The 22,134-nt window shown below is 47.8% G+C and overlaps 2 protein-coding genes across 17 annotated transcripts in view; one reads left to right on the top strand and one right to left on the bottom strand.

Moving 5' to 3' along the window:
- Positions 1 to 3,242: 3,242 nt before the first annotated feature.
- Positions 3,243 to 7,470, bottom strand: MICOS13 (mitochondrial contact site and cristae organizing system subunit 13). 2 transcript variants are annotated; one of them, XM_039515361.1, is made up of 4 exons: positions 7,341 to 7,470; positions 5,297 to 5,453; positions 4,505 to 4,556; positions 3,243 to 3,463 (listed from the first exon to the last, which is right to left on the bottom strand). In XM_039515361.1, the coding sequence occupies exons 2-4, from the start codon at positions 5,417 to 5,419 to the stop codon at positions 3,366 to 3,368; spliced, it is 273 nt and encodes a 90-aa protein (XP_039371295.1). In that variant the 5' UTR covers positions 5,420 to 5,453; positions 7,341 to 7,470; the 3' UTR covers positions 3,243 to 3,365. The 2 variants fall into 2 exon arrangements, with proteins under 2 accessions (XP_039371295.1, XP_039371294.1); XM_039515360.1 differs by having other exon boundaries at positions 7,276 to 7,431.
- The window catches only part of HSD11B1L (hydroxysteroid 11-beta dehydrogenase 1 like), a 28,399-nt gene continuing 12,495 nt past the window's right edge, over positions 6,231 to 22,134 (top strand). For 2 of the 15 annotated variants that reach the window (XM_039515359.1, XM_039515344.1), the window contains exons 1-6: positions 7,475 to 7,600; positions 8,514 to 8,608; positions 12,071 to 12,203; positions 13,083 to 13,269; positions 17,338 to 17,468; positions 20,127 to 20,238. In XM_039515359.1, coding sequence (XP_039371293.1) covers positions 13,185 to 13,269; positions 17,338 to 17,468; positions 20,127 to 20,238 — 328 coding nt within the window. In that variant the 5' untranslated portion in view covers positions 7,475 to 7,600; positions 8,514 to 8,608; positions 12,071 to 12,203; positions 13,083 to 13,184. Of the gene's footprint in view, positions 6,530 to 7,474; positions 7,643 to 7,954; positions 8,370 to 8,513; positions 8,613 to 8,657; positions 9,609 to 9,666; positions 10,818 to 12,054; positions 12,217 to 13,082; positions 13,270 to 17,337; positions 17,469 to 20,126; positions 20,239 to 22,134 lie in introns of those variants that run through there. The other 13 variants (XM_039515355.1, XM_039515345.1, XM_039515350.1 and 10 more) reach the window with 13 other exon arrangements.

Genomic DNA, 22,134 nt, shown 5'->3' with positions numbered 1-22,134 from the left:
GTGACCTCAGACCTGCTTAGTTGCAAGCAGAAACCTTTTGCCCCTTGTCAGAATGCAGCCAAGAAACCGACCACACTTGCCCGTTCAGGGAAATAGGAGGTGCATCCTGCCACGGACTGTGCAGCAGGAACCCTACCTGGGCAGTGCTGCACGCTCCCCATCCAGCTGGTAACATCATCAGCTCACTGTGGCGGACAGAATGGGAGAGAGCCTCTGCCACTACCAGGAACTGTGTCATCCTCTCCAGGCCGGATGAATGGCTAGCTGGCTTTGGGCTCCTATGCCATCGTTGGAGCCTGCTTAACACAGGTGTGGCTGTGCCAAATCCAACCTGCACATACTGGATGGCTGCTCTTTCATGTTGGGCTCCCCAGAGGTCTTCCCTAGCTGAACATTGCAGACTCCGAGGCCACTGACTGGCACTTAAGGCCGTTCAGCTGCTTTCCCTCCCTCCGCCAGACCTTGCCTTGCCCACATACAGTCGCTTTCTCTCTCACACGCGCTCTCCATACACACACCCCTTCTGCCCACTGCTCCTATAATACAACTCCTGCCCTCACCCCACTAATGGACCAGCTTCTCCCTGCTCAGCCTCTCTTACCCATATAGCTGTGGTCCAGTGTCACGTGCTCCTAAGATCCTGCACCATGCACCAGAGATCTTTGTATGCTCATCTCCATTGCCCTTGTGCTCATAAACTCACAGATCTTAAGGCCAGAAGGGACCATCATGATCATCTAGTGTGACCTCCTGGCCACCACAGGCCACAGAGCCTCACCCATCCATTCGTGTAATAGGCCCATAACCGCTGGCTGATTTACTGAAGTCCTCAAATCTTGATTTAAAGACTTCAAGTTACAGAGCGTCCACTAGTTACTCTAGCTGAAACCAGCAAGCGATTCATGAGAGAGCTAAACACCAGGGAAGGAGAGGAGTTATTTAAGGCCTAACATAGGCACAAGAACAAATGGATATACATTGTCCATCAAGTTTAGGCAAAGGTTTCTAACCACCAGAGGAATGAAGTTCTGGAACAGCCTTCCAAGGGGAATAGTGGGGGCAAAAAAAAAAATCTAACTTGTTTCAAGACTGAGCTTAAGCCATTTATAGAGAGGATGGTAGGAGGTCTCCTACAAATGGCATGTTGCCCATTTGCAACAGCTGTTAGCAAATATTGCCAACAGCCAGAGAGTGGACACTACATGGGGGAGGACTCTGAGCTACTACAGATAATGGTTTCCCAGGTATCTTGCTGGTAGGTCTCATGCACATGCTCAGGATCTGACTGACTGCCATATTTGGGGTCAGGAAGGAATTTTCCTCAAGTCAGACTGGCAGGCAGAGACCTGGGTGGTTCTAGCACATTTCATTTTGCCACTCCCTTGAGCACAGAATACAGCAGAGAATCTGTTAAGGGGACACAGATCAGAGCCTCTAGGAGTTCCTCAAATATCAGGTAATCCAGGGCCTTAATGAAAGTTCCATGCTGGTTTTAACACGTTTATGTAGGTGTTCACAGGGCTGGGATAGCTCAGCTGTCCAGCCATTTACAGATGTCCCTTTGCAAGATTTCTTTGCACGGCGGCTTCATGGTATGGATTCCATTCTCTGTGCAACCCCTTAAGAACGTAAGAATGGCAATACTGGGTCAGACCAATGGTTCATCTAGCCCAGCATCTGGTCTTCTCACAGTGGCCAAGCAAAGCCACCACAGAAGATGCTCCTCCAAATCAGAAGCAAACGGGGCCTCTGCCTCTGGGTAAACCCACAAGTAGACAGGGGCTCAGACAAGAACCCTAGCTCCAAACACCTTATCATTGGTAGGGTTCAGAATCCAGATACAAATCCAAATTTTCACCACTGGTTGCTTTTGGTCATAGGCCACGCATCCACAGGGGGAATTAGAGATGCAGCTGTTAGTTCATCCATAGGACTACCACCTGGTTACCTAACAATAGGTAAGCTGCTTTACAAGAATCATTGATGATGGTTGTTGCATTTTTATCTTTTACTTAGAGGAGAAAAGCATGAAGTGCATGGTCAAGAAGAACTCATTCAGCAAGCAACCTGAGAAAAGGCGAACATTAATATACTGGGAACACGAGGAGCTCTACGTTGAAACACACCAGGAGTACGAGACCATAATATAGCAGACGCACGTCATCCTGATCCAGGTCTGCTCCTGGAGGGCATCACCATCCAGAACACATCAACAACACATTGGAGCAGCTTTTTCAAAAGAGCTCAGCTCCCATTTAAGCACCTAAAAGAAGTGACCAGATTTTTCAAACATGCTCAGCATCCAGCAGCTGCTGCTGAAAATCCAGCTACCCCTAGTCAGGACTCCTGGGTTCTACCTCCAGCTACTAGAACAATAAGTGCTTTATGCATAAAGATATTCCTTGTTCTGCCACTGACTTGCTGAGGTACCTTTGCCAAGTCCCTTCACCTGCCTGCGACTCTTCTTCCTGCCTGCTTCAAAAATACGGGGAGAGCTAATGTCTGTAAAGCACTTAGAGATCAGCTATTAGAAGGAATGGAGGAGAGAAGGGAAAAGTTATCCGCTGCTGCTTTTACTAGGCCAAATCATTTGCTGCATCATGTTCTCAAATAAGGAATTTCACATTAAATATATATTTTTAAAAGTCTAACACTTTTCACTTAGGATATCTAACTTCCCCCCTTTGCTAAAGAAGAGTCTGATTTGGCCATCCTTACTCACAGGCCATCCTATAGGAGTACTCCCACTGAATCCCATCGATTGTGAGGCCATAAGAAACCATTATGATCAATAGATTCAATGCTGCGAGAACAAAATTATTCAGTATTGGGAGTCACGGCCTGGGATAATGTGTCAAAAACCCCTTGTCACTGCCACGGTTTAACATTCTTAGGACAGTAAGGGGTAAAAGCCCCCTTCCTCTCCATTTGACAGAGTTCTACAGTAATTTGCGGAATCTGTTCTTGGGCCAGATCTTTTCATACTGTGAGTGGCTGGTTAATTGTCCTAGGTTGGTTTTTTTAAGGTACGTAGCACTGAAATAGTTGGCACTCACTTTCTAGATGGCCGAAGTTTCCTAACGGTCTATTTAGATTGTACGCTCTTTAGGGCAGGGAGTATGTGTGTGTACAGCACCAGCATAATGGGGCCCTGATCTCCTTTGCGGCCTGTAGGCACTACTGTAATAAAACCCACCAATAACTGCAGAGCCGGCATGCTAACACCAACCCACAAGCAAAGGGAAGTTCCAGAGTTTTTTATTGGGGTTGTTGCATGGCTGAGCTGCCCTCCAGTGCTGTGTACTACATCTCATCCCCGAGACAGTAGCATGGAGGAAACAGCAAACGCTGGAGAGAGAGAATGTTCATTTGATGAGGTCCTTCATGTACTTCCAGCCATCCTGGGTGTATTCACGGACCTTGGTGGGAGCTACAGACAGAGCAGACACGGTGGCCTGAACTCCTGCAAGAAAAGTAGTGGAGAGATGTCCTGAGAAAAGCGTTAACACAAAGCTGAACTTGCTACTGTTATTCATGATGGATGACATAGATCTCCCCATTTAATAGGTGAGATCTATTCTTATGAAGGGAGGTTTCAGACAAAGCTAGGCATAATTCTTGTCTCATCTGGCATCGATGGACTCTGAGGTGGGGAAATCTGTCTCACACCACCTCAAACCAGGTTGGAAGGATGGTTTTGTGGTTAAAACAGCACCAGGACTTAGGAGATCTGGGTTTTATTCCTGGTCCTCCCACAGACTCCCTCTGTGTAACTTTGGACAAGTCACTTAATTCCAGTGGGCCTTAGTTTCCCCGTTTGTAAAATGAGGAAATTTAGCTGCATCATGAGTGTGCTGCACTAATTTGCTACGTGTCTGCAGAGTGCTTTGAAATGCTCAGATAAAAATTGCTAGAGAAGGACAAAATATTATCATAAAGGGGTACAGGAATAAAGGGAAACATCTTCCCTTTTCACGGTAGCCTAGCAGGGCAAAGGTTGAGCTCAACTATACTACGTATCCTTATACAACAAGCCAGTTGTGTTTATAAACTCTTCAATCCTTCATCAGAGGCGGGACTTCTCAGGAGTAAAAGTCATCATAGTGTCTCTTTATATTCCTACCTCCTTGATCGTGGTCAGTTTTGCTGTCTTAAATGACCTGCTACATAGGTAATAATAATAAAAATCCCTAGTTCTTACACAGCACTTTTCATCAGTAGATCTCAAAGCGCTTTACAAAGGAAATCAACATCATTATCCCCATTTCACAGACGGGAAACTGAGGCACAGACAGGCAGTGACTTGGCCATGGTCACTCAGTAGGCCAGTGGCAAAGCCAGGAATTAGAACTCAGGTGTCCCAAGTTCCAATCCATTGCTTTGTTCACTAGGCCACACTGCCTCCCACCCTTCTTTCATCTTTCAATCTAATGGGCCAGCATTCTAGGATAAATTGTATCACTGATCATAGACCCAGTATGATCAGTAAAGGATCAAATCTTACCTGTGTTCCAGGATTCAGAGACAGAAAAGTCAAATTTTGGAGCGGATGGAAGCTAAAAAAAACCAAAAAACAAAGGTGGGGGGGAAGAATCAGAAGTGTTTGTGCACACGAACTATATACAAAACAGCTAAACAATGGTTTAGAGGGGATAATGAAAAACAGAAGCTACCACAGACTCCCTGGGTCACCTTGGGCAAATCACTTAAGCTCTGACTCAGTTGACCCAGCTGTTAAATTGGATCAAAGGGTAACATTTTCAAAAGCAGCTTAGGTGCCTAAGCCACTAAGGTGACTGAGTTGCTCACAATCTAAGGACACGGATTAGGTGAGGGGGAAAAAACCAAACCCAGACAACAACAAAACCAGTAGGCAAGTTATATACAACTTGATTAACTATATAAGCACCATGGCCGAAATGGGTCTTTAAGAGGGAGGATCAACGCATTAGTATTTGTAAAGTTCTTAGAGATCCTCAGAGGAAAGGTGGCTCAGGAATACCAGCTATATAAAAAAAATCTCCCAGATGACATTTTCATTTTCTCTCATCCTTTGCAAATTATCCCTTTCGTGTCCCACCTCAGATAAGTTCTCTCCCTCCCAACAAGTTTAAAAATCTTAAAAATTGAAGTTTAAAAATTAAAAAGTAAGTACTGGGGAAAAGTCTGGCTCCACTGATGTCAATGACAAAACTCCCGTTGACGTCAACGGAGCCAGGACTTTACCCCAGCACTTTCCCTTCCTCCCTCACCACTAAGACAATCTGCTAACCAGGCTCATCGGCGCAGTCCTTACCTCCCAGCCTGTGTAATTCGTCCATTCCTGTATAGCTGGAGGCAGCGCTGCGCGAGCCTTTCTGAGGGCCTCTGCTCCTTGACTGCCATTCCCCAGCAGCCCCTGATCATACGCCACGTACATGGCACCTCCAGCCAGGCTGCCTTTGACAACGAACCTGAGAAGGAAGAGAAGCAACAGAAACCCAGTTTGCATTACTACAGAACAGTGCTTTTCAACCAGCAGATCCCGATCCTCAAAGGGGATCACATAAGGCAATCGGGGGTAGGAGGATGTAGTCACAAGGCATTAACATTTTATTACAATCTAAAGCAAAGAAACTCTAGCTCTCACCCATCAAGTCAAGTATTCTTTGTCAACCTCTTAAAGCCACACACAAATACATTATATAGGCTTATTGCTGTTACTTTTTAAAAAAAACCTCTCATAATAAATGTAAGGGGGTCATGAAAATATTTGACTTCAAAAAACACTGCCAACCATTCCAAGGACTGGAATAGATCTAGCTGTGGGTAAGAAATCCATATTTAATGAGGGTTCCTACTGCATCTCACTAATAAGTGCTCAGATTACTTAGTAGAAATGTCTCTCTCTGATGCAATGAATTACATTGCAATTAGCATCTCACTCCAGCCCGTTCTGAATTTGTTGTGTGTTTAAGACTCATACTGAGTGTTGAGTGTGCAACACTACTACTGGTGATCCTGCAAAGAGGGAGTGGAGATATTTGGCTCGGGCCCTATTTGCTTCTTTATGATGGATAAGAGAGGCCTGCAGGATTTATTTTTCCTCAGTCAAAAGGGGAAGGAGTTATGCTTCGTTTTTTACCATTAAAAACTCAGGTCCTGTCTAATCTACAAGACTCTATAGTAACTAGTGACCATGTCATATGGTGACATCACAAGAGCAGAGGATGTGAAAACTACAGCAGCTGAGAGGGCAAGGGGTTTATAGTCAGATTGTTTCAAATGCTGCATGTGTTGGCTGCCCTTTAACGGCAATGCTTAGCTAGCAGGGTGGAGAAAGGAATTCTCTGCTAAAGATTCAACACCCCTGGCACACCCCACCACACACTTCGGCCAACTCCACCCCTTCCCTGAAAGGTGTGAACTCAGAACACACCCCATCCCAGGCCTGCAGCTGGGCTCCCAGCACAAACCCGGGGGAGGGGGGGCATTGCCAGCTTATTTTAGGATTTAAAAAAAACAATTCTGGCCCCCCCCATTACCCATGGTAAGAAAGCAGATGGTTGGGGGGAAGGGAACCTGAGGGCGGTGGACCTGGGAACTTGTGGAAGCTGCAGGGAGGGGAGTGTGTGAGGGGGGTGAAGGAAGGCTGAAGGGGGTCAGGTGGGGCAGGCAGCTGGGTGAGGGGCTCAGGGGAAGGCTGAAGGGGCAGCTGGGGGGAACCTCGGGGGCAAGAGACAGTTGGGGAGACTGGGGAGGACCAGGGGCGATGAGGGGCAGTTGGGGGAGGCTGAAAGGTGGGAAAGGGGACCTGGGGGGATGGAGGAAGGCTGAAGGGGCAGCTGGGGGAACCTAGAGGGGCAGTTGGGGAGGCTAAGGGGAGGAAGGGGACCAAGGGAGGTGAGGGCAGTTGGGGAAGACTGAAAGGGGGGGAAGGGGGCGGAGGCTGAAGGGGGCAATGAGGAGTGGCTGGGGGAGACGATGGGGGGGAAGAGGACCGGGGGCAGCTGGGGGGGCGATGGGGGAAGGGGACCTGGGGCGGTGGGGGGCGGTTGGGCGGGGGCTGAAGGGGCGATGAGGGGAGACGAGAGGGGGATGGGACCGGGGCAGTGTGGGGGGGGATGGGGGAAGGGGACATGGGGCAGGTGGGGGGACCAGGGGCGGTTGAAGGGGACGATGGGGGCGGGAGTCCGAGGGGGGCACAGAGGCGGGGGCGCTGCGGGAACCGAGGTGACCCCCGCGGTTGCGGCTCCCCGAGGCGCGGACCGGATCGGACCGTCCCGCCCGCCTCACCTGACGACGGGGAAGACCCGCGAGGAAGCCATGACGGCGGCCCAAGGGCAGCAGCGAGCGCTCGCCCGGCTGATCCGCGCCCGGCCTGGCCGCGCCGCGAAGGCTTTCGGGCGTTGTAGTCTCGGCTTCCTGCCGGGCCCACTGGTCACGTGGTCAGCGCCGGCGGACCATTGTTACCCACACAGGGCACCTCACGCGCCCGCCCCCCCTCCCCCCGCGTAACCACGTGACCATGAGCGACCTCGCACTTCCGCCTCGGTAGCTGTCATGGCGGCCAGGCCGGGTTCAGGTGAGGGCGGAGCGAGACACGTGACCTCCCCGCCCGGTGAGCGTTCCCTGCCTCTTAAGGTCACTGATCTGCAGCCAGGTGGGTCGGGGGGTGGCCCGGGCCGGGGTCCAGCCTAGGGTGGGAGCAGGTCCCCCCCAGCTGCCCCTTCCCCCCACCGCCCCCCCCAACTGTCCCTTACCTGCCGCGGGCAGCGAGCGCCACGCGCCCCGCAGCTCTGCTCAGCCCCATCCCCGCTACCTGCAGCACCTCCGGGGCCGTGCACCCCCCGCTCCTGGCGCTGCCCTGCTCCCTGCCCTCCAGCCCCAGCCCGCCTGCTGCCTGCGAGACCCATCCCTAGGACACCGCCTGTGCAGTGAAATCAAGCGAACTCCCGCCAGCGCTGTACACATGTACCTCGCCCCTCAGCCACAATTCCCGCCCCCTGCCATAAGCAGCCTTGTCGCTGCTATCCTAGAATCCCTGTCCGCACTAAGATGCGTCCCACCGGCACGCGTGTGCTGCAAAATCTTGCGCCGTGCACTGAAAATGCATCTTGCTGTCAGCCCAATAGACCTGATACGTAAAATAAATATAAAATTCCATGCAGTGTTGCAACATGCACTCAAATCACATTTCGCTTAGCCACACAATCTTGCTACGTGCACTAAAAACGCATTGCACCCTTGGCGACGCAATTCTGCTACATGCGTTAAAAATGCATTTGACTGTTACTGATATCATCCTGCTGCATGTAAACATATTGCATCTCTCCATTATTTCACAACAAGGCATCTCACTCACATCCCATCATTCCTGCTTCTTGCAGGTAAATGCAGCCCTGTGACAAGTAATGAAATCCAGCTAATAATCTGCAATAAAAATCTTTGCAGCTATTATTACTGTATTTGTTGTGTTATTTACAAACATACGCTAGAGTTGGATATGATCTTTTCTCCTGTTTACTTTTTAGGTGCCTGATCCTGCAAAGGGCTTTCTGTGAGCCTGGATTCTTACCCCCATGGGGATTCCCACTGGAGTGCTGCAGAAATGAGTGGGGGCCTTGGGGTAGGTAGGTTCAGCTTGTCACAGAGTAAATGGGGCCTTGTGTATAGGCCCTGATCCTGTTTGCCCTTGAAGTCATTGGCAAAAGTCCCGTTAACTTCAATAGGAACGTGAACAGATGCTATGGCCCTAATCCTGCAATTAAATCCTTGTTTGCAACAGACATGTCTCAATGTGCAGCCCCATTCAGTTGGGCTTTCTGTGAATGAAGGTGTCCATCCCTACAGATCCAATTGCAGGATTGGGTCACAGTTTCTGTGAAAGCAAAGTTAGCTGGAGTAAGACTCTCTGACCACCACTCTCCTGGAGCCTTGCTGGAAATGAGACATTTATCTCATGAGGCTGTCGGAGCGCGCAACCCTGCCAATAGATATTTATTGTTACCTTTGTGAGGATTTAGATTTATAGCTACCAAGCCTTAAAATTAAGGTAATGCAGACAACTTTAAAACCACCCTTCTCTGTGTGAATTCTTTACCTTGGTTGTTATCAACAACACTTATGATGACTATGGCTGAAAGAGAATACAGGAGAAAAAAGATTTGTCACTGCCTTTTTTCCATTGATTGACTTTGGGGCATTTGACAGCACTTTGCATATAGCCTTTCCCCTGTCATTTGTTTGGGTCTTTCACACACCACGGGAAGGCCAACTAATTTTTAAATGTAGGAAAGTGTGGTTGCAAAGCCCTGGACATTGGCAGCGTGACTTAGGGATAGATGTAGCCTCTGAAACGATTGTTTACTCTTTAAAAAAATGATCTTGTGTTGACTGTCTCTTTAAGTGTTAAGGGGCGTGGCTAGTGATGCCAAAACTATGTAAGTGAAAGAGAGAGGAGAGAGAGATCAGAAGTGGAGGAGTGTTTCTGGCAAGTGATGCCCAGTTTGCTAAGTGGATGATATTAGTATTTCAGCGCTGGGTTAGGTCTTTAGTTTTCCTTTTGCAGATCATATCCTAAAAGGAGGAGTAAAGAAGTAAAATCCCCCCACTTCTTGCCCATCACTGTAAGTTTGTATATCGTGTTAAGTGTGCCTAATACATTGAGATTCTTTGGGATGGAAAGTGACATATAAATATAACTTGTCGATATTTTTGCCGGGGTTTGGAATCAGTTTTAAATGTTACATTTTTAGGGACGGGGGGAGCTGAAATCAATTTATGGTCCTGAAAAAAATGTTGTTTAATTTATTTTGCATTTCAGATTTGATATATTTTGGGGCTCGTGGCAATAAGTTGCATAACGTATGTGTCGGGCATTTAGAATTTAAGGGAAAGTTAGATTTTTCAGTTCATGGCTAAAGCTGGGAGTTGGTGCTGATTCTGCAATTCTTTGCTGGGAGGTTCCATTAAGGGTAGAAATGGCTTTTTGATTCTTTTTTAATCCTGTTCATTCAAGACAGACAGACAGGGCATGAGAAACTGCTGTTCATTGATAGCTGTTTTGGAAAGATTGAGTGATGATGAGAATATAATGCCTTTCCCCTTCATATCACTGACAAATCACGGTGAAAGCAAGTTAACAGCATCTGATGGCTGTGTGGTGTCCTGCATGTTATGAGTTTGGTAGGTCTGTCTATTTCTCTGTGGATAAGTGTCTACATGACAAAGATATTCAACAATCTTGTCAGAGAGGCCAGTGACTGAAAGAGCTAAGGAAACTGTAGCCCTTTTCTCTAGGGGAGCTCCTCTGAGTTCTGGGTTGAAGTGTGATGTATTGGCAAGAGTGGAAGATCAGATTTAAAAATTTTATTAAGATGATGTTAAGAAAAAGTGAACGGTACAGAGTTTAAGCATAGAAGTTTCTGGTTATCAGGGAATAACATACATATTATCGAGGGTGCAAAGTTTGGTTTAAGATCGGGTGGCATAAGGAATACATAATCTGCAATATCCCCGATTGGAGGTAAAAGGTTGATGGGTCGAAGTACAGACATTGAGATATGAGGTTCATAAAGTGGCTATGTTTGGGTGTGGAGTATAATGAGTGGCTATGATGAGGAGGGTGGATTGACTCTCATTTGGTGAGATGTAATTTTCAGGGAGTTTATGGTTCCAGTTCATATGATCCAACGAAGAAAGTCTCTTGGTCCCTTTCTTGTAGTTGAAGAATGATGTCACTCTGGCTCACGTCTCCTGGTACTGTCGGTGGCCGGTGATGTGCTCGATGTAGATGTCCCTGGACCATCGGATGATGTCTGAGACCATGTGCTTAGGTCGCGTAATGAGCACATTGTAAAGACCAAGAGAGGGAGGGATGGGCGGATAGATAACAACCCTTTAAGCTATATGGGAAGGTAAAGGATGGTTGTGTAGCTAATGACTGAGAGTCAGAATTCCTGAGTTCACTTGCCAGCTCTGACCATCCTCTCACCGTGCCTCAGTTTCTCCAATCTGTAAAATGGCAATAATGATACTTCCCCAACTCACAGAGGGGGCTGCGAGGACAAATTCATTAATGGCTAGAAGTTGCTACGTACAGTACTTTACTACGGGCCTGATTCTGATCTGTCTCCACATTTGCCAGGGTGCGACTCCAGTGACTTTGGAGGAAATCCTCCCTATTTACACTGGATTATGCAAGCTCAGAATCAGGCCCTGTGTAACCCCCAAATTTAACGTAATTGCAGTCAGCTCTTTTATGTGTCCAGCCACTGCTAGCTGCAAACCAAATGCCACCTACCTAGAAATAATCCTAAGGATTTCAAAAGGCAGGGATAAACAGCTGCATGTTTTGCAGTTTGGGTTTTGCTAATCAGAATAGAAGGAATGTTTACACAGGCGACCTTGGGTTTAACTGCCCCTAACATATGCATTTTATTGTTGTTATAACTAGAAATGCTTTGATAATAAAAAATGTGTCATTTGCTAAAATTTAAAACAATTAGTCACTCAGTAGGGGTTACTCTAGTAACCCACTAAAAGTGACGTGCTTTGTTTAAGATACCTATAAAAAAATGAAGTAAAAGTAAATACCACAGAGGAGGCCGAGGGAGCTTTTTCTCGGGCAAGAAGCCGACTCCCCAGCGGGAAGGCAACTGGCCATCGACGACCTGCTGTCACCGCCTCTAAACCATGTCAGACTTTGGAAATTATGTCTCGGAATTCTCTAAACCTGTTGCTGTAATATGTGCGTGTGTGTGTGTGCGTGCGTGTGTGTGCGTGTGCTTAAGGCTTAATAAAAGGTGGTTTTACGTACCGTGAAAGCATTCTGGTTTGTATCAATCATGTATCAGACAGAAAAATGGTGTCCCCATTGTTTTATTCCTGGGAAAAAGCCAGTTAAATAACCACTGCTTTGTGTTCTGAAACCCTGAGTAACCGATTGGCAAACAAATTGTCAGGAGTTGTGGTGAGGAACCACAAGACTGATATAAACAGTGTGTTTGTTTGCATACGCAAGGCACTATCATTAGCTTGGCCAATTTGTAGCATGCATCTGATTTGTCAAAGATTTCTTTGTCCTTAGTCCTCAAACTCCAGTGCAACTGCGTCAAACACCATGTTCCAGAGCAAAGGCAGCTCCCTTGAGGACAACCTTCTAGGAGGGATTGCCATGTAACAGCAGAGCAGAAAACAAATTCCAGCCCGTTACGAAAGGTAGCATCTGAACAGGTGAGTCTGTCTCCTGATCCCACTTGGGACAAGCTAAAATGCTACGGGGATGTTCGTGGGGCTGACTGACAACTCCAAGGTGGCAATAACTGGGCACTCGGAACACTTCCTTCTTTCACCTTGGCTTTCGCCAGGACACATCACAGACTGCCCCCTCCCCCATGCCTCCAGCTGCTATTACTGGGCCACCCCCCTTCAGCTGCCATTGCCCTGGAGTTTAGGGCAGGGAGGAAAGTTGCACACTCTGAGTCAGACACTCAGCTGCTGTAAATCAGCTCTGCTCCCTTGATTTTCAGGGCTGATTTACATTAGCTGGGGCTCTGGCACTGAATCTGGAGCCTGGAGGTCAGGGACCCAATCAAATGGTTCTACTGGGGGAGGCAGGGCAAATTAACTTGGACCTGCCCTGGGAGCAATCATTGTGCCACACCTCTGCTTCCTTTCCTGTTAGTTTTTAACCACAACAGGACTTTGTTGTTATTTATTGTCCTGCATCCAGTTACAAGGGGCCTTCTCAAAAATGTATCAGAAGTCCCAGGTGAACAAGAGAGGCACAGAGTGTTAACCTGACTTATCCAAGGGCCGTAGAAATCTGTAATGAATTCGACCTTGGAAAGCCAAGCAGCTTGCACTGCGTCCAAGGGGAGACTCAGCCCTGCAGTGTTGGGGTCAGGGACCTACGGGGCAGCTTGAATTTACCCCATGGGAACGCCGGTGGAAGCTGCTCCTTTGATCGGCTGGGCCTTACCGCCCTTCTCCGCTACCATCAACTGCAGCTATTTCGCCACCGGACCTCCCCAACCTGTTACTAGCTGCCAGTGGGGACTTCCCTTGCCAGTTCACACACTTGCCATTATGCTGTTCACACAGGCCGGCTCGCTGTGCACGGGGCAGAGGTTAACGGTGCTTGGGACACTGCACTCACCCTTCAGGCTCTCTTCGTTCATTCCCCCAAGGCTTTGGGGAGGATGATCCCACCTGGGAAAGCGCTTTGTGCTGCTGGGATTGTAGTTGGGCTCCTGGCTTTCTTCTGGAGAGACACCTTTAACCCAGGTAGGCGGAGAGAGGAAACAGCCAGAGCTTGGAAAGAGGCTTCCAGGGGTGCTGGGGTGGGGGTGAGGGGGTGCTGAGAGCCATTGAACCAAACTTGTCTGTGATGGAAATCACCTCCCACAGCACCCCTAATCCCAGCACCTATGGAAGGTGAATGGGGGACGGGGAGTGTTCCCAAACTGTGGTCTGTGGAACGCTTGCCTGTGGTCTAGAGAGAGCTGGCTGACCACAGGGAGCTGCCTCTCCTTGTTTCCACCTGCAGAGAAGAGCTGGGAATGGGCGACAGGGGGTGGATCATTTGATTCCCTGTTGTGTTCATTCCCTCTGGGGCACCTGGCATTGGCCACTGTCGGAAGACAGGACACTGGGCTAGATGGACCTTTGGTCTGACCCAATATGGCCGTTCTTATGGCTGTGAAAGAAGCTGGGATCAAGAAAGAGTCAGCCTAGCTGTATTTATTAGGGGCCATTGCTATAGGCTAGGTAGAGGACAGGCAGTGTGGTCTAGTGGGTAGTGCACTTGACTGTAACTCAGGAGACCTGGGTTCTATTTCCTCCTCTGTCACTGACCAGCTGTGTGACCTTGGGTATGTCACTTTCCTTGTTTTGCTCTGTTCTCCCCCTTCCCATTTTTTGTCTCTTTAGATCATAATCTCTCTCAGTGCTTCATTTCTCCATCTGTAAACTGGGCAAGCCCCTTCGTTTTCAGTTTAAACCCGTTTTTACTGAAAAAATCCCGGGTTTTACAAAAAGTATTATTCCTTTTTTTCCCGATTTTCACCCTACTTTTGTATCATTCAAATATATAAAAATAACTGGTTTTATTAGGGAAATACAATACATTGCATGAGATCTATGTATTATGATAATAGATTAGTCTGTGTGTATATGCAAAGCTGCCTGTTGAAATAAAACTATGTATTAGTCTAGAAGATACACACAATAAACAAACAGGCCTGCACGCAAGCTCTGAAGTGTGTGCACATCTGAAGGTACTGATGAATGTCACGCCTGCCATGTACACATTTCAAGCTGTAGGCAGATAACGGTTTAAAGATTTGACACACTGAAATGGGAAGAAAATGAAAATCTGTCTGAGAATTCGTTTCAGAACACAAGGAAGTATTCAAAAGTTTAAAAATAACAAACACGGGAAAAGGATGAAGTTGAGTGTATGTGCTGCAAATGGTGTATCCCAGTTTTAAATGTAAATATTTATAGGCTAATAGTTCTACTTCTGCAACAGTAAACTGTTTATTCAAATGAACAGTTTTATTTGGGGATTAGAGAGATACTGTTTTCGTAAACTCAGAGATGTGTTTTGAGTTCTGTTTTAGTTCTGCAGCAAACCACAATGAATTCCATTCATCAAAGCATTAATCTACTGACTACTTTTTCCTCTGTCTTTCCGTCCACCAAAATAAACCCTGATATTTACCCAGAAAAAATGATTAATAGTTTTTTCCACCAATTTTCACCTTTTTGTTGTTGTAGAAATAAACACAGATCAATTCCTGAGAAAATAAATAATATACAAACTGAAAACAAAGGGCCCTAAAAATAGGTAATAATAGTGCTTGCTGTTTATTTAGACTGTGAGCTCTTTGGGGCAGGGACTGTCCTCAATACGTGTACGTACAGCGCCTAGCGCAGAATAACTCTGATCTCACGCGCTGTCGTACAGATAATAAGGAAGGAGGTACTACTAGTTGCCAGCAGGAGTGACCAGCTCCCATCAGGTGCACCCCCAGGTAGGGGAACAGATAGGGGAATGTACTGCAGATATTCAGGACAGCTGCAGATGCTCAGGAAGTGGTCACAGATCACCTGGTGACATCTCTGCACAGGGTGGGGGTAGCGTAGCTGGTGGCACAGCTATCTCTATAAAATGCTACTTAGCCCTCTGATGAGGATGTCCAGGTGAATAAAGACCGCTTTAATATAAGTCTTACTGGGGCAGATGGGACTCTTCAGCTGTGTTGGCAGCTCACCTAAGAGAAGGGAAACTCTGATTTCAAACCCAAGGCATCAGGCATGAACAGCCAGGGTGTAAAGCCTGTAAAGAGATGCTCATGTGAACTGATATCCATGTGAAGTGTACCCCAGAGGGCTATGGCGTTCCCTGCAAGTGGCACACAACAGCCTTCCTTGCGTGTTGTAACAGGGCAAGGAGCACGTGAGTGAGCTGAGTTCTGCACGTTGGAAAGTAGGAACACTGACTGGGAGAAGTTTGGAGCGATGTCTGGTCTTAAAGGGGAGAGGAATAAATGCGACATGTACAAGAGACCAACTGGAAGGGTTGCAAAGCCAAGATGCTGGCGGAGGGTTACAAAATCCTCAGGGAGTTCAACATCCTAAAACGGTATTGGAGTCGTTCTGGATGAAAGCCTGCAGAAGCCTGTGATAGAGGTTACCAGAAGGTCAGATGGACTGATAAGTGTCACACTGTTCCGGGAAGAGGTAACGAGCCATATAATACGGGAGTATTTACTAAAGTTAGGAGAGGATCAAAGAGTAAACGAGGAGTTTTTCGATGAGTTGTTGTCCTTTTATTGGAAACGTACCATCCAACGAGAAGATAATGATCAGAGCAGATCTAAATGCGCATGTTGGAACTGGAAAGACTGGATATGAAACTCCTTGGAGGGCAAAGAACTGGAACCAGAAACTCCGAGAGAGCACGATCCCACACACCTGTCTTGCCCTGGGCTTGGTGATCGTAAACACACACTTCCAGAAGAGGGAAAGCCACCTTGTAACTTATGGCGGCGGAGGATACAAGTCCCAAATGGATTTCCTGTTAATGAGAAGAAGCAAGAGATCATGAATAATCATTTGGAAGGTAATACCCAGCAAATGCATTGTGAGACAGCACAGACTTCCCCTTATGGACATCAGAATGCGGAGACTTCGAAAATACCTGAACGCCTGGGCTGCGAAAAGGCCTAAGCATTGGAAACTTAAAGATGGTGGTGAAAAATCATTCAAACAAGGAGAAAGGTGTAGACTTACTGACATGGGGATGTGTGGAGGACGCCTGGTTCAAACTAAAGTCGTCTCTGCTGGAAATGGCACATGAAGTCCTAGGAGTGATGAAACCAGTGGCAGATAGGATAAGAAGAGAGACTTGGTGGTGCAGTCCTCAAGTTCAAGAATCCATTGAGAGGGAAAAATAAGATCACCTTCAAAAAAGGGCAGGCCAGTAGCGTGAGCGGTGATAAGATGTCATCTTTTGAGGCGAAAAAGGAGGCTAAAAGAAGTGTTGCAGCAGCTAAAAGTATGGTCTGTGATGAGCTATATAACTGACTAGGAGGACATGAGGGAGGGAAGACCATCTTTAGACTCACCAAGGCAAGAGAGAAGATGACGAAGGATGTGAACAAGTTTGCTTACAATAGAGATGAATATGGCATATTGCTAATGAATGGGGAATCAATCAACAAAGTTTGGAGTGATTATTTTGCAAGAGTGAGGAATGAGGAATTAAGGACATGTAAGCCGAACTTGGATGTGGTACATTACATAGACTCATAGAATTGTTGGACTGGAAGGACCCTCGAGAGGTCTTCTAGTCCAGTCCCCTGCACTCACGACAGGACTAGAAGGCATAAATGAAGAATTGAAGAGGCGCTTAGGAAAATGAAAAAGGAGAAACTTCATTTGGGCCAGATGCTTTCAGTGGATGCGGTGAAGTCCTTGAGAAGCAAAGTCATCAAGTATTTTACAAGTTTGTTCCATGATAGTCTTAAGAAAGACAAAATGCCAGAGGAGCGACATAAAAGCTTTGTGGCGTCTACTTTTAAACACAAAGGAGCTATTACACGGTGTGTTGATGATCTCCCGATTAATGTCACAAGCTATGGCAGTAGTGCGGGAGAAGATTATTGAAAAGTGTCTGTGTGGGATGGTTGATATCTGGAAGGGTCTCTTGTCATACTTCCCATCTTTCCTACGCAGTGGGATAGTTTCCAATCCTGAGCGCTCCCTGCATCAGTAATTGTAATTCCTCTCATTCTTCTTTCACTAACGCTTTATTCTTGTGCTCTCTCCTCCTCCCCACCCCTTAAGACAGCATCTCTGGTGCCCGAGTTCTCCTGACCGGAGCCAGCACTGGGATCGGAGAGCAGATGGCATATCATTACTCCAGGTTTGGTGCTGAAATAGTTCTGACTGCCAGGAGGGGAACCCTGCTGCAGAAAGTAAGAGCCTTCTCACACAGTAGAAGGCAGAAGGGGTGAAGATGTGGCCATTAAAAAAAATAGGATGTAGAGTTGGTCAGAAATGTTCCACCCAAACTGTCTTTTGACAGAAAATGGGGGGGTTGACTAAATGAATTTTTACATGAAAAGTGTCTTCTTTCTGTAGAAAAATGTTGATTGTTGTCTTTGCTGAAAAACATTCCCAAATCAAAATTGTTCAATTCTGAAATGCTTCTGCAGTGCTTTTTGGGAGCTGTAGTTTGGGTGCCTTGTGCTTCCATTCTTGTCTATGGGCCAAAATCTCCAGCCGGACTTCATATCCCATGATGCAGTGCCACAATATGATTGCTATGATGCACCACCTCCCCTCACCAAGAGGGAATGCAGTGGTGCATCATGGGAGGTGTAGTCCAAGAGGGAACCCAACCTATAGAGGAGACATGGAAGCGTGTGACTCTGGACTACAACTCCCATGAAGCACTGGAGCAGCATTTCGGAATTGAAATATTTCCGTTCTCAAGCAAAATATTTGACTGAAAACTCAACATTTTCTTTGAGGAGATTAAAAAAAAACATTTTCCAACCAGCTAAAATAAGTTGGAAAATACAAACATCCATCTGTGGAGTACAGAAATCATGTGAGAACAGGCCAAATATAAGGTTCTGAGCTGATGGGAAGGTAAACGTAAGAACATTGCACTGGGACTGGGCTCACCTAAGCCTGTTGCAGTGTCTCGTTTGGGCTTCATTCACATTCAGGCATATTACACAGCTCTGGCAGTGCAAAGGGACCTTGTAGTATGAGTACCCCAGGCCTCTTTGCCAAGCCGTAGCCCAGGAGTCGGCAACCTTTCAGAAGTGCTGTGCCAAGTCTTCATTTATTCACTCTGATTTAAGGTTTTGCGTGCCAGTAATTTTAGGTTTCTTTCTATAAGTCTATAATATATAGCTAAACTTTTGTATGCAAAGTAAATAAGGTTTTTAAAATGTTTAAGAAGCTTCATTTAAAATTAAGTTAAAATGCAGAGCCCCCCGGACGGGTGGCCAGGACCCAGGCAGTGTGAGTGCCACTGAAAATCAGCACACATGCCACCTTTGGCACGCGTGCCATAGGTTGCCTACCCCTGCCATGGCCTTAGGCTTGTCTGCATTTGAGAGTTATTTCAGATTAAGTATCAGGGAGTAGCCGTGTTAGTCTGTATCCACAAAAACAACAAGGAGTCCGGTGGCACCTTAAAAACTAACAGATTTATTTGGGCATAAGCTTTTGTGGGTAAAAAACCCACTTCTTCAGATGCACGGAGTGAAAGTTACAGCTGCAGGCATTCTATACTGACACATGAAGAGAAGGGAGTTACCTCACAAGTGGAGAACCAGTGTTGACAGGGCCAATTCAATCAGGGTGGATGTGGTCCACTCCCAGTAATAGATGAGGAGGTGTCAATTCCAGGAGAGGCAAAGCTGCTTCTGGAATGAGCCAGCCACTCCCAGTCCCTATTCAAGCCCAAATTAATGGTGTTAAATTTGCAAATGAATTTTAGTTCTGCTGTTTCTCTTTCTCAGATTAAGGTAGGTCATGAATTTAAAGCACAATAGCTATTCTGGAATAAGCGACAAAGAGTCCTGTGGCACATTATAGACTAACAGACGTATTGGAGCATGAGCTTTCGTGGGTGAGCATGTGTCTGACGAAGTGGGTACAGGCAAGACTTATCTTAGGCGGGGGTTCTGTTCCGCGGTTATCGCGTAAAGCAAAAACCGCGTATAGTCAAAATTTTATCCCGAAGCCCTTTAAATCCCACCCGCAGCTCCGGCGGCCGGGCCGGGGCAGCATTTAAAGGGCTCCTCCGGGCCGCCGGAGCTGCGGGCGGGGTTTAAAGGGCTCTGCCGGGCTTCCTGCCGCGCTGGGGAGCCTGGAGGAGCCCTTTAAATCCTGCCCGCAGCTTTGGCAGCCAGGCTGGGGCTGGCATTTAAAGGGCCCGGAGCTCCACGGTGGCTGGAGCCTCGGGCCCTTTAATTCGTCACAGGGGCTACCAGCCACCTCTGCAGCTGGGAGCCCCCTGGGTGATTTAAAGGCCCTGGGACCTTTAAATCTTGAGGCCACGCCCCCCCCAGCTTGAGGCCACACCCCCTGACTCCAGCCGTATGCGTAAAGTTGAAATCGCGCCTGTTAAATGCCCGTAAGTTGTGACAGACCTGTATTCACCCACGAAAGCTCATGCTCCAACACGTCTGTTAGTCTATAAAGTGCCACAGGACTCTGTCGCTTTTTACAGATCCAGACTAACACGGCTGCTACTCTGATACTTGACACTATTCTGGAACAGTTTTTCACGTGGGCACTCTTATTCTGGGTTAATGTAGGGTGTTAATTTAGTGTGTTATAATTATTCCTTGGTTAATTTCCTCATGTAGACAAGTCCTTTAATAGCAGCAAAGATCCAGACTAACACGGCTACCCCTCTGATACTTAAGTCCTTTAATGTAAATGAGGATCGCTCCCTTTTGGCTTGGATGGAAGTAAATGTGGGTGTGAAGTGTGCGACTTTGTTCATAGTTGACTCTTCTTGGCCATGGCATGAGTGACGTAACAGCCCCTCATCTCTCCCCACCAAAAAAAAATAGACTCCGATCTGTCTGTTGTTGTTGTTCCTCTAGGTGATGGAGAAATGCCTGAAGCTGGGAGCAAAGAAAGTCTTTTACATCCAGGCCGATATGTCTTCCCCTCAAGCCCCGGAAGAGGTGGTGCAGTTTGCTTTGCAAAAACTGGGTGCGTATTGGGCTGTCTGAAGAAAGGTGACTGATGCTGGGGTCTGTGTGAAAGTCAGGCTGAGACCATAACAATTCCAGGTCCCCAGGGGCTGGAGGAAAATATGGTTGCAGCTGTCTTGTTCTGAATGGCCCGGTGGGAAAGGTTCCCTAATAATACCAAATTCCTGGGTCTGATTCTCATTCACACCAAGGCTCCTTTACACCGCTCTGCTAACGTAAAGTGCCCTCGGAGTGGGTGTACCCATTGCACCCTGCCAGAGCAGCATTAAGGGGCCTTGCCTCAAATGAAAGTCAAGCCCTCTGTCTTTCAGGGGCATTAGCTGATTAACCCTCACGATGCTTCTCTGAGGAAGGGGTGGAGGGAGGGTAGTATTGTTCTCATTTGACATGGGGAAACTGAGGCATGGCACGGTTCAGGTCACTGCTTCAAATTCATACCTAGTTACTATGGTGGCTGGTACCATATAAATACCAGCGAGATTAGATCAGACAGGTCTGGCCTAGCTGCAGACTGTTGTTCTCATGTAAGTTGTGTGTGTAATGAGCTCTCAGTCCAATTCTTAACGGGGACACGTCCACATCGCAGACAGCACCATCCCAGCTAGTCTCAGGTGCGCCTTGTCATTGGTAGCCTCTGCAAGGGGGCCCGGGACTCATTGGGCTGTGGAGGTTGAACCTTTGGGAGTGGGTCCCTCTGGATTGAGGTGGAATCCAATGGGTGGGACAATGTGGGCAGACTTTCCCCGGGCCAGGAGGGAAGTCGGGCTGCAGAAGGCAGGAGCAGGTCTTTGTCCTCCAGGGATGCCAAGGCTGGAAAGGAGGGATGGCCCAGTGATTAGGGTATTAGCCTAGGACTTTGGCTTCAATTCCCTGCTCTGCCACAGCTTTCCTAGGTCACCTTGGGCAACTCACTTAATCTCTCTGTGGCTCAGTTCCCCATAATACCCTGCCCTGTTTCACAGGGCGTTATGAAGGTAAATACATTAGGAAGTACCTTAGATGGGTACTCGTGATTCTATCTTTCTCTGGATCATACCTGGCCCAGTTGCTCTCAGGCTGCGTCACACCCAGCACTGGTAACCCAATTAAGGGCTATCTGAACTGGGGAGCTGCAGTCCTGAGGAGGTCTCTATTCATCCAGCTCCCTCTGTACATCCTGCCTCGATCCGGGTAACGCAGCAGGAAATTCAAGATTCCCAGGTCACAAGCCGCCAAACAGGGCTTCCCTTGCTGTGTGATTCCCTTCAAGGGTTTGCTTTCATTTACTACAAGCATGGGGGGCGGGGGCAGTGTGTGACTTTTCCTGTCCTGCGCTGGCTCTGCTATTGATCCGTTTACGCCGTGTTGCCTTGGTTGGAGCCAGGCGAGTGGGAGTCAGGACTCCTGGGTTCCGCTCCTGGCTCCAAGGGTGACCTGGGTTCGTTCTCTTTTGGCCTGACGTGTCTTCGTGGAGCCCCCATCACTGTCATGGCTGAGTGCCTCGGTGTCCCCACTTCAGCCAGTGATGGATGGGGGTGTGAGGAGGGTGCCTGGTGTGTCTGTTCCAGCCTGGTAGTGGTTGCAGTCTCAGCAGTGCCTTTGATTGATAGCGGGGTGCAAACTGGGTCTAGCCAACTCCAGCTGCCTAGCGCCCCAGGCTCAGCTTGTGCCCCAGGGGATACTCAACGATGCCGGCACCTGCCTTTTTGAAATGGAGATGCAGCTTGCAGGGACTACACTTCCCACCATGCAATGCTTCACCTGGCGCCAAGGGGCACTGGAAAGAGACACCCACGGCCGTCTGTCTAGGTGCTGCCTGGGGGGTCCCGAGGAGTTGCCTTGACTGGGCACATCCTGGGCTCCAGCTGATGGACCTCTTCCCGGCCGCCCAAAGGAAAGAACTGGCTGGTTTGCT

This window comes from Mauremys reevesii, linkage group 26 (assembly GCF_016161935.1).
Source record: "Mauremys reevesii isolate NIE-2019 linkage group 26, ASM1616193v1, whole genome shotgun sequence".
In the NCBI taxonomy this organism is placed as follows: domain Eukaryota; kingdom Metazoa; phylum Chordata; order Testudines; family Geoemydidae; genus Mauremys; species Mauremys reevesii.
This window is presented reverse-complemented; position numbering and strand designations above follow the sequence as displayed.